At 46.2% G+C, this 11,912-nt stretch overlaps 1 protein-coding gene across 1 annotated transcript in view; it reads left to right on the forward strand.

The window, feature by feature from the left end:
• Positions 1-11,628, forward strand: part of TTC9 (tetratricopeptide repeat domain 9) — a 37,066-nt gene extending 25,438 nt beyond the window's left edge. Inside the window, exons 2-3 of the mRNA XM_032782762.1 lie at positions 1,885-2,067; positions 9,662-11,628. Of these exons, the coding sequence (XP_032638653.1) occupies positions 1,885-2,067; positions 9,662-9,741 (263 nt within the window). The 3' untranslated portion in view covers positions 9,742-11,628. The remainder of the gene's footprint in view (positions 1-1,884; positions 2,068-9,661) is intronic.
• The last annotated feature ends 284 nt before the right edge of the window (positions 11,629-11,912 follow it).

The raw sequence follows: 11,912 nt of genomic DNA on the forward strand, positions 1-11,912 counted from the left end.
AAAAAAAAAAAAAAAAAAAATCAATAGAGCAAGTTTTACTATGGAATATTTGAGGTAGTCTGAGTAAATCTGTCATTTTTACAGAGACACTTCTATTACTATAACTGGAGAGATCAAGGAGCGAAAGAACCAGGGACAATAAACTCCCCTTCCACTCACTCTGAGAGTGGTCTCTCCAGAACAGGATAGGGCATGTTGGATGGGCAGCATGTGGGAAGCTACTCTCAGTGCTGTACCTGTTCAGTGGATAAATAGAGGACTCCAGTCTCCAGGGCTGTCAAGCCAGCACTAAAGTCACACAACCATTTTTATAAGAAGCTTTAAAAAAAAAGAAGGAAAAACAAGGCACATTTATTTCAAGCTCTATTAGAAACACAGCAAGAAATCAATGTTGGACAAATAGAAAAAGATAAAACTGGATCAAGAAATACCTTTGCGCAATAATTTTACTACTCAAATAGTCGGTGAGTAGGTGTTTTGAAATACACTATGTTCTCTACTGACAGCAACTATCTGTGAGGAACACATGATTAGGACTTTCTGCTTAGAGCCATGAGGTGTTTAAATCAAAACTAACATACGCAGGTGGTCCATGGTCCTGCCAGGTTTTTTCTGCACGTAGAAACAATTTTTCATCCTGTTTCGGGTGGAACCCAAATACTGGAATTTCTCATGAGATGGAAATTCTGTTTGTTGAACAGTGCTCATTCCTTCCCCTTACCCACAGTACAGGTGGCACCGGGACAACATAGGAACGGGGAGCTCTGGAGCCCCTTTCATCCTCCTGTGCTTGCAGCTGGAAATGGTTGGAGTGGGGAAAGGAAGGGCGCTGAAGCTTCTGCCACTAGAGGGAGTGAGCTCAACACAGCTAGGGAGCAGAAGGGGCAGCTTGAGAGCCCCATCTCGGGTTGAACAGGAGGTGGGGCTGTCTCCTCCAGCTGAGCAGCCAGTGTTCATTGTCTGTGCCTGGTGCCTGCCAACAGGGCACACAGCAATGCAAGCCTCCAGTTTAGGGGAACTGGTGTTGATGGCTAGAGTAAGAGGCTGTTCCTGGTTCCTATTCCCAGCTCTCTACTGATTCACCCCGATCACGGCATGTCTTGTATCATCTCTGTGCCTCATTTTGCCCATCGTTTAAGATGGGTATTAAACATTCCAGTGCCCGGTAGGAGTTTATATTTAATAATATGAGGCTTAATTATTTAACAGGCCAGATCGTACAATCCTTATTTATGTATTCAGTAAGCAATCAGTGGGACTTTTGGCATAGGGAAGGGCTGCAGGATCAGCTCCACTGTTTGGGCTTTCAGATCTTCTGTTGAAAGGTGCCCCCACAGGGATCAGTTCAAAGATTTCCATGCCATTAGCTTAACTTCCTGACTCCTAATCCACTGGATAAGAGGCAGTTAAAGGTCACTGTCAATCATCATATTTATAAAATAGAGTCCTTACTTGTATGTTTGATAACCTCGGATTATTAAAGCTAAAAAAATTACTCTAGTTTATTTTATGAAGCAAGGTAATCAATTTTTACACTTTATTGTGCTTGGACACTGTGTTCCTTTTTGTTTTAGTTAGCCTCACTTCTTGTTTCTCAGCCACTAGCACAAAGCTATTGGAGTTGGAGTTCCAACTCTGTAGGGGGAGGAGTTTAAATCCCTGGTCCCCCTTGCAAAAACAGCCTATCCTCACTGAAACTGTAAAAATAAAACCTTTATATTCGGTGTGAGAAGTTGGATTTGATGTTTAAACTATTTGCGTATCTTTTTGGAGCCATACCCCTAGCTCAGCCTTTATCTTCCTCCCACTGGCTGTGGGTAGGTGACAGAATAAGAGTCTAATAGTCCCTGTTCATTTCTCTCTCCTTGTTCTCATGTCCTGCAGCATGTCTGCTCCAGGCCGAGCTGGTGAATTATGAGCGAGTCAAGGAGTATTGTCTCAAAGTGCTTAAGAAGGAAGGCGAGAACTTCAAGGCACTCTATCGATCGGGCGTAGCTTTCTACCACCTTGGTGACTTCAACAAGGCACTGGACTATTTGAAAGAAGCAAGGTCCCGACAGCCAACAGGTACTGGTAGCCGCAAGATTTTCACACTCACAGCCTTTGCTCTTCCTTTCATTGAGCCAAATCCATCTCTGGTTTAGCTGCATCAATTTTACCAGGGATGAACATGGCCTACTGTGTCTAGTTATATTTCCTTTCAAGAATTCATTGATGCACAGCAGCTTTGCAGTGACATTGCCTGAAGGTATTAGCTTATGACCACTGCTGAGGCTGCAGCAGAGCCTGGAAGATGGTATTGCGAGAACCACTTCTTTTTTTTTTTTTTTTTTTTTTTTTTTTTTTGAGAAGATCTCCACATGCTTCCCTTCTATCTCCCCACTGCTCCCCTCCCCCAGTCCCAGGGATTCCTGCATTCTGAAAGGGACCATCAGGAGGACACACCTGCATCTTCTCCATAGGGAAATTAGGAGGCCATTTGTCATTGCTAACATCCACACCTTCCATCATCTCAGTGGAGGCAGGTCTCTGTGCCCCACCAGACAGGCACCCTCATCTCCCCCACTCACCAGTCCACGTTCTTTAACTTTTACCATGGAATCAGTTAGGTCCCTGTTCAGGAACCCACCACCTATTTGCCCAGTAACAACAAAAACGTTTCTATTTTCTGCCAGCACAATGGTTGCATGATTAAACTGGCCTGTAAGATTTCTTGGCCCTTGTAGTAACATACTCCAAACAAAAGTATGGGCTCTTGAGCACGTGCCCAGGACTGTTCGCTTTAGTAACACAGGGCAGCTTTGTCTTTCTGGCTCTATTATTCATGACTTACTGGTGCCAGCTTTGACTGCCCTTTGACACAGATATTTGAAGAGTTTGTCACGTCTCTAGATAGGCATGGAGATTAAACCCACCGAAGTATTTTTTTAAAAACAGTTCTGAGAAAATAAGGGAAAAGTTATAAGGATTGAAGGAAAACTTAAATAGAAATAGAAATAGATGCCATACAGAAACATAAGCCAAGAGTGATTTCTCCAGCTTGTGTGGGGAAAGGGAGTTGGACTGGGCCCCAAGGCCTGATAGAATGCTGCAGCTAGTGCTCTCTGAGCAGAAGTGGGAGCAGGGAGGCTGGCTAACACAGCTGCCAGTGCTTGATGCCCCAGAGGAGTTGTGTCCAGCTGGAGTGAGGACATGGTCACTGCAGGAAAAGGCAAGCATGAGTGTACAGTTGTAAAAATGAATAGGTGTAGTGAGTGCTGGAATCTTTCATGAGGCATTCTGCTTCCATCTGCCATGTATGGACGGAATGCTTCAAGCCTTTGGCCAGTACAGCTGTGCATGTTTCCCTTGCTCAGTTAATGTGCTTAAAGGCACAGTTTAGCCCATTTAATGTATAGTTTTCACCTCCTGCTTTCAGTTCCAGCCAGAGCCAGGAAACGCAGAGACTCAAAAAAAAAAAAAAGGGGGGGGATGGGGGGCAGGCTAGGGGTCAAATAAAAAGCTATCCTGTTCTTTTTTAGGGTCAGCGTAGTTTCAAATTTCAGTCAAAGTTTCCAGTCCTTATATTATCTGAATTGGCTTCTCCCTAGTTTTACTGTATGCTTTTCTGCTGTGTATTCCCTGCAGTATTACATGGTCTGGTTGCTCTCATCTCTTTATAAGATAAATACCTAAGTCTTCAACAGCAATGACCTCAGGCACCATGACAGGCTACAATGATACTTAGGTGATGGCCCAGACTGCTCTTAATTCAGGGGAAGGATAGCTCTGGACCTGCACGCTACAGCTCAGATCTCTCCTTAGTATTATTTACTATTACTATGCTATTTCAGGCCCTTATTCTGTTTTATTTATGGCTATTTACTGAAAGTTGGGGGATACAGTACGGGAAAGGTAAGTAATCCGGAGCATTCATAGAAAGGAAGGAGGATGGGGTTGTTAAACCACAATAATGGGAGTCAGATGACTTTAGTGCCAATCCTGGCTTTGCCACATCTCACTATATGATCTTGGATAAGTCACTTAATGTCTCTTGTCCGAGTTTCCCCCTCTGTGAAATGGAGATGGCACTCTTCCCTACCTCTGAAGAGTCAGTTCATTAGTAGTGGGAAAGCACTTTGAGTATTAGTATGATCTTGTTCTGTGCAATGTATCTCTCTAATAAGGATGATTTAGAGATCAATCACTGGAAAACTACTCTGCCTGACAGAGGGAATTTTTAAATGGCAAGCAGGAATTCACTCAGGGCTTGGCTACATTAGAAATTTCAAAGTGCTGCCGCGGCAGCGCTTTGAAGTGTGAGTGTAGTCAGAGCCGCAGCGCTGGGAGAGAGCTCTCCCAGCGCTGCTTGTAAACCACATCCCTTACGGGTGTAGAGTGCAGCGCTGGGAGCCGTGCTCCCAGCGCTGCCGCCCTGATTACACTGACACTTTACAGCGCTGCATCTTGCAGCACTCAGGGGGGTGTTTTTTCAACACCTGAGCGCGAAAAGTTGCAGCGCTGTGAAGTGCCAATGTAGCCAAGCCCTCAGAAGGTTTCCCTGTTCTAAAGGCTTGTCAGTACAGCAAATCCCTTAAGGCTATTTGTTCCCCATCAAAGGTTAGAGCTGGGATTGGCCTTTTCTCTACCCTCCCACCTCATCACAAGCATTGTGAAAAGAATAATAGAATAGAATGTGTAACTCCCTCGTTAAAGGAGACAATTTGGAAAGGGAAAGGGGAGGCTACTTTAATTATGTAAAACTTATCTGCAGCTTTTCATAAACTCTGATCAGAAGCTGATCAGGTCAGAAGGGACCTCAGGAGGATCTAGTCCAACCCCTGCTCAAAGCAGGACAAATCCCCAGACAGATTTTTACCCACTTCCCTGAATGGCCCCCTCAAGGATTAAACTCACAACCCTTAGTAGACCAATGCTCAAACCACTGAGCTATCCACATAGCAGAGTTCAAGTGGCTTGAACTTTGAAGCAGCCAATATCAGTTTTACTTACAAGCCTCTTTGTTTTCAGAGAACCTTGGCCTTACCATACATGTTGTTCCACCTCTTCCTGCCTATCGCCTTTCTAGTCATGGCATATAGAAATTGGGAGCCAAGAAGGAACTTGAGTTGACCTTCTGGTAACGTAAAATGCCACAGTTAGGCCTACATGGTATCATAAGCTTACTTCCCAATTCTGAACCTTGGAGTCCAAAAAGTGGGTGCCTGCATGAAACCTCCAAGCTTAATTACCAGCTTAGATCTGATATCGCTGCCACCAGACAGGAATCAATGCCTGTCTCACTCTGGTCTCCCAAAACTTCCCTGGGGAACCCCAAGACTCAGATGCCCTGAGTCTCACAACAAAGGGAAATAACCCACTTCCTTCCTGCTCTTTACTTCCTCCAGATTTTCCCGCCCTGGTATACTAGGAGATTTCCCTGCTTCAATCCCTTGAAACACAAAACAGAGAGGACAAATTTACCTTCTCCCTCCTTCTTTTCCCCTCCAGTCTTTCCTGAGAGAGACAGGAATCCTGGCACAGAGATTCCTATCCCCTTGCATAACTAGAAAAAGAAAAGTCAACAAGTTTTAAAAAAAAAGAAAGCAAAAGACAAAAAAAATAATCTCTGTATCAAAGTGACAATACAGGGTCAATTGCTTAAAAGAAAAATATGAATAAACAGCCGTATCAAAAGAAATACAATTTAAACATTCCAGCAACTACACACATGTAAATACAAAACAAAACATATAAAAGCCTATTGTTTTGCTACCTTTGTACTTACGCTGGGAACAGAAGATTTAGAAAGGCTGAGATAGATCCTCTTCATAGCTGAGAGAGCAACAGAAGAAGGCAAAGACCCAAGACAAAAAACCCCCACAAATTCCCTGCCTTGAGCTTTGAAAAATCCTGTTTCCTGATTGGTCCTCTTGTCAGGTGTTTAGTTCCCTTTGTTAACCCTTTACAGGTAAAAGAAACATTAACCCTTAGCTATCTGTTTATGACACATGGGCCCAGCCTCATCTATTTGTTTCGTAGCAGGGAAATACAAAAGACAGGGAATAAAACCCAGTTTTCCAGCAGAGTAGAGTAGCACTCTAGCCACAGAGTCTGCCTTCTGTGTCCTTCTATCTCTGTGATCTACAAGGACTGGGAATCAAAACAGGTCACAGTCATGATACCACAGAGTATTAACCTCTAGGCTCTATCTAGTCACTAAACCAAAACCACAAGGAAAGCAATAGACTTTCCCTTAGAGGGTAGCTTTATATACTAGCATGAGCACAGTCCTGAGAATCAAGAAGCCTGGGTTTTACACCCAGCTCTCCTAATGACTTGTTGTAAGACTTTGGCCAAGGCACTTGAGTTCTGTCTGCCTCAGGCTTTGCCACTGTAAAGTCATCATTTGCTCTCTCACAGAGGCTTAATTGATTAGTGTTTATGCAATGCATTGAAATGTTCCAAAACAAGGAAGTAAAACGTGCAGAGAATTACTAGTTAGTACAGAGGAGGCCAACTTGAGCCTGAGAAGGAGCCAGAATTTACCAATGTATATTACCAAAGAGCCACATTAATACTTCAGCAACCCCCCACCCACCAGGCCCTGCTGATCAGCATCTCCCCCTCCCTCCTGATCAGCTGTTTTGGGGCCTGCAGGAGGTCAGAGGGAAAGGAGCAAGGGCATAGCAGGCTCAGGAGAGGAGGCAGGAAGGGGTGGAGGTGGGGCAGGGTCTGTGGCAGAGCCAGAGGTTGAGCAGTGAGCACCCCCCCCCAGCACATTGGAAAGTTCGCACCCGTAGCTCTATCCCCAGAGTCTGTACCTATACAAGGAGCCTCATATTAATTTCTGAAGAGCCACATGTGGCTCCAGAACCACAGGCTGGCCACTCCTGAGTTAGTAACAAAGGAAAGGCAGCGAGAAAAAGAGTTCCATTTGCTCTGTAACCAACTGCTGTGTATATTTTTCTGATAAAAGTGTGAGTTTGAGAGAAAATGTCATGACTTGCCTGGGAGATTTCTAGGTAACCTGCAGTAAGAATGTCTCCTGCCGCATACCTTGCTACATCCTGTTCTGCCCCTGGCTCTTGAGATATAGGAGAAGGCATTTGAGAAATTTTCTATGTACGTGAATTTGTGCCATGAGTCACTGGCTCCCTTACCCATGAGGCTGGAGGGAGATGTGGCCTCTGATTGCCCAATCATGCATTGAACTCTGCCTCTTCCCCTCAGTCAGGCATCCAGCTGGTCCTACGAGCCCAGGCAGGTGTGATTTCCTAGCATGCTTACTCAATTATCACTTATCACCTTCACAGGACAGACATTCAAGATGCAAGATGTGTGCAGTAGGGAAGCTCATATAGGCTGTAACCCATCAGCTCCTGGAGCAGCAGAGGATATGGATATCTGAATGAGGGTGCAGGGGACAGAGAGGGTGTTTGAGCTGGTATTATCCTCCCCCCTCTATTTGGGGTCACATACCTTGCACATTAACTGCTTTTGTTTTTTAGAAAGATGGATCAAAGCTGCAAAATTCAGATCCTGGTCCTCATCTGAATTTCCCAGTGTCTGGGGCTTTTAGATTCCAGGGTTTTAGTTCAGGACCAGCTCTAAATTTCTTAAAGGGACACTCAGCGAGTGTGAAATATTCTGAATTAGCAGCCCAGGACATGGAAGTGCTTTATCCACAGAACAGATATAACAGACAGCTTCCTCATGCTGCCCTCTGAATGTACTTTAGACCTGACTTGGAAGGGCCACTGTATAAGGTGAGGAAATAGTTTAATCTTCATGACCACTGAATCCTTGGCCTTCACACCAGATCAGACAAACTGCTAGACTTGCAGCTGAAGATGACTCTTGGAAGGGGGAACCAATCACACCTGGGAGAGCTTGAGAACCTCCCAGTGGGGCTCAGGTGCTGACTCCTACTCACTGGGAACTCCTTGGGGTATCTGGATGTGTCTTGTTTATCTCAATAGGCCTGGCTTCCCCTTCTTTTTACAGGAAACCTGCCACCATAATGTTCTCAGTGCACACAACAAACCCACCCACCAGTGTTGGACATGTTACCTGTTCCTCTTTTCTCCCTTTGCAGGTTCCCTCCCCAGCTGATGTGGTAGAGCAGTCTGGGCAATTCATGAGGAGAGGAGAGGAGGTTGCACATGGAATCTTGGTCCTGGCGCACAGAGTAGCCTAATTGACTGATTTTACAGGGCCTCAAATTTACTTAAACTGGCCTTGGTTGGCCTTACAAGGGAGACGGGCAGCAAGGAGCCATTTCTGAATGACAGTATCAATGAAAATTGTCTCTTTTTGCATTCTTATTTCTCAGCCAACTTTGTCCTTGGTTGCTGTGTAGGTGAAAACATCCTCCCTCTCCTTCCACTAAGCCATTGGTTCCCCAATGCGGAGGAACATTGGGAGGTATGGCTGGGGCCCAGGTGGCCCCCGTGGGGGGCAAGGAGGAGGCACCACCCAGTGCCTGCTGCTGGCCCTGGGCCCAGAGCTCCACACTGGTTGCTCTGGCTGCCATCCCCACGTCTCCCAGCCCTGCCCCTGCCCCTAGCTGTGGCCCCCGCCTCAGCCTGCTTACCCCTGTCCACATCCCCTGCTCCCAGCTGTGGGAGGTGTGGACAGGGAAAAGGGGGCAGGGGCACTGCACTAGGCAAAGGCCAGCTGGCTACACGGCTGTAGGGCTTCACTGAGGCAAGTACTTCTAAAGGATTCAAGGAAAGATTAGCTACATATGAACTGGAATATTGTGTGTACCGAAACCATCTAGAGAAGTAATCGCACAGGATAGCAGTCCTCATGCTTCGGAGCAAGCAGATCCTCTCACAGCTGGGGTCAGAGATTAGTAACCACCCACATATATGCTGTAGCAGTGCACAATTATCCAGGAAATAGGCTTTCAGTTTCTCACCTATACAGCACTGTAGCCTCACACAGCACTCTGCACATGGAGATCAGGACACATTCCTTCCCCCAAGAACTTACTGTCCAAAATAGACATGGCAGCAGAAAGAACAATAGTGCAAGTGTGGGGATTATTGCGGGGGAGAAGGTAGGAAGGATTCCCAGAGTGGGTTTGAAGGAGAAGAGAGGTAACTTGGTCAGCCAAAAGAGAGACTTTCTAGGCATAGTAGCAGCCTGGCAGAAAGTGAGCAACCAGGAGCTGAAGATTTACTTGCAACTCCCATGTTCAGTTTGAGAAGAGATGTATGTGGGCAGGAATGTATAGAGCTGTGTAAATGAAGATGAGGAGCCTGAATATGATGCACTGAGAGACAGGAAGCCAGTGGAAAAAACTTGATCAGAAAGCAAGAGGAGATGATGGCTTAACGTATTGAATAGAGTGGATTGGGGAGAAGGCAGGGGGGAGAGGAGAAGATTACAATAGTCAGGGCAAAAGCTCACCAAGGTCTGGACAAAGATTTTAGAGCAGGGATAGTGAGCAAAGAGCAGATTTCTGTTCCATAGAGGTGACAGGGTACTGGCCCAGAGGGCCTTTGGGGGGGGGGGAAGAAGGGGGGCAGTTCCCACGGCCCAGTAACTTCAGGTGTAGTATTTATAAAAAGGAGACATGACGAACAGCAACAGGAGAGTGTGTAGCTGTTCATAAGTTTCTCACTGGAAGTTGTAATCATGATGAGTGCTTTTGTCCCCTCTTTCCCTGCAGATACCAATGTCATACGGTATATCCAGCTGACCGAGATGAAGCTTAGCAGATGTTCCCAGAGGGAGAAAGAAGCCTTGTAAACAGGAACCTGCTTCAGTGACAAGGGGGACATTTCCTTCCCAGTTGCTCATTGGGTGGATTTGTCCATTTGCTTCACTCTGTCCCCATCTCTCCATCCTCCCTCGAGCGCTCTTAATTTAATCCCAGGTTTTAGAAGAGACTCGGACTCTGGGTTTGGCTGCTTGGCAGCACAGTGGTCATTACCCAGTCCCCTCAGTGGGAGAGCACAGTGGCTGCAGCCTGCCTGATTCCAGGACAGTGGCAGAAAGTTGGAGGAAGCGATGAGAGGCACATCTTTAGCCTTGGACTGAGTGCTTGCTGCAATTCTGCACTGAAGAAAACATCTCTGAGGCTATGATTTACCAATCAACAAACTGGACACAAGCATTTCCTACTGGTAGCGATCACTGGAATTCTACAGAGCCAGAAAACTAAGAGAGCTGTTGGCCACTTCAGGAGGGGAAGCAGATTCCCCTTTCACCAGTTCCCTTGTGCCTTCCTCTCCGGCTCTGTATTTTGAGGCCCTGTAGGAGTTCACGTACTCCAGAACCAATGCCAATTAAACCCAGTCTAAACATCTTTTTAATAAAAGCACAGAGCACCCTGTGACACTCCTAAACAGCAGTCCCAATGCTGGGGGAGTGAGTTCTGGGAGTGCTGTGGAACTCTGAAGGGTATGACATGCACTGCACAGTACAGGGATTAAACTGTGGAATAATTATCTGCCAGTAAAAATTGTGAATGGTCAACAATTCCACACATTACTTTTAGAAGGGGTTCCTGGGTTCCTAATCTCCAGAGAGGCAGCATGGTCTAGAGAAATAAGCATGGGGCTGGGAGCCAGGAACACCGAAATTCTTATGAGCTCTGCCAATGCCTTGCTGTGTGGCCTTGGGCAAGTCACTTTTCCTCTCTGTGCCTCATTTTCCCCATCTGTACAATGGGGACAATAGCACTTCCCTACCTCGCAGGGGTGTTGTGAGGATTTATTAGTTAATGTTGTAAGTAAAATTACAGTAATGTACAGTGCTAAGTATTAGTACACTGGATGGAGGTTGCAATCTGTCTGGCTTGTGTTGCTGCTTCCTGTGTTCTTTCCTTTTAGGAAAATTAATGCTGGTGAAAGGTGCAGGATTGACCACCTTGGAGCCTGAAGACCTGTTTCTTCACTGAACAGGTACTATCAGTCCAAACGTCCCCAAATTCCCCCTCAGATCACCTCTGGGGGTCAGCGGGGAGTTCAGTCTCCATGACCCATCAGCTCTTGGTCTTTTTGCTGAAACTGCCAACAAGGGAGTCCTTTAGTGATGCGAACACACATCCACCGGGAAACAACCCTTCTCCCCTCCCTACAAGTGATTCCAGATGGTGCACTGAGCACCCCTCATACAGTCAGGGCTTTCACTCAGCATGTGAACTGGCTGTTGTCCTCCAGCTGTCAGTATGGAAATGAGCAGTGCATAGCACAACTGATGGGTTTGATGAGAAAAGTGGGCTCCAGTATCCCACACCCCTTCAAGGGATACATTGCATTTTCTGGGCAAGGGCTTGGAGGGTCAGGGTAGATAAATATCTAGACCAGCTGAAATGTATCCCTCAGGAAAACGCCGAATGGAACAGCACGATGGTGCCAACTTAAAGTCAGCACCCAGGCTGCCTGCCCTACTTGCCCACCCCTAGGACCGGCCCTGCCTCCACTCAGCATGACTGTGATGTAAAGCGGTAAAGAGGCTGGAGTCACTGCCACCATCATCTTAAGTCCAGGGTGAGGATAGACTAAGGAGAGAAGTTCTTTAGATGACCCTGCACTGAACCTCAGCAAATATAGGGCAATATAAAGAGAGCTAGAAGGCTGCCTGGCTAATGTGCTGGAAGGATGTACAGTGCTTTAGAAGACAAGGTCCCTGCTCCCAGGAGCTTATACTAAATCCTCCACAGTTCTGGGACTGCTGGGGGGGGCAAAGGGGACAATGGCACCCCCAGACAATCTTCAGGAGGCCCCAAATGATTGTCAGAAAAATCAAAATATGTACCATATCTACAGTGCTCATCCTTTATATAAACTATGTTAGCAAAATACTGACCCAGTAGCCACATTTTCCTTTTTTAAAATTCTTAAAATCCAAGCTTTCCCAGGGGCCTAACCAACCCCTGGACTCCTGGAAGGTTGTCTTTTTTAAATAGGGTTGCC

The sequence above is a fragment of the Chelonoidis abingdonii genome, chromosome 4 (genome assembly GCF_003597395.2).
Source record: "Chelonoidis abingdonii isolate Lonesome George chromosome 4, CheloAbing_2.0, whole genome shotgun sequence".
In the NCBI taxonomy this organism is placed as follows: Eukaryota; Metazoa; Chordata; order Testudines; family Testudinidae; genus Chelonoidis; species Chelonoidis abingdonii.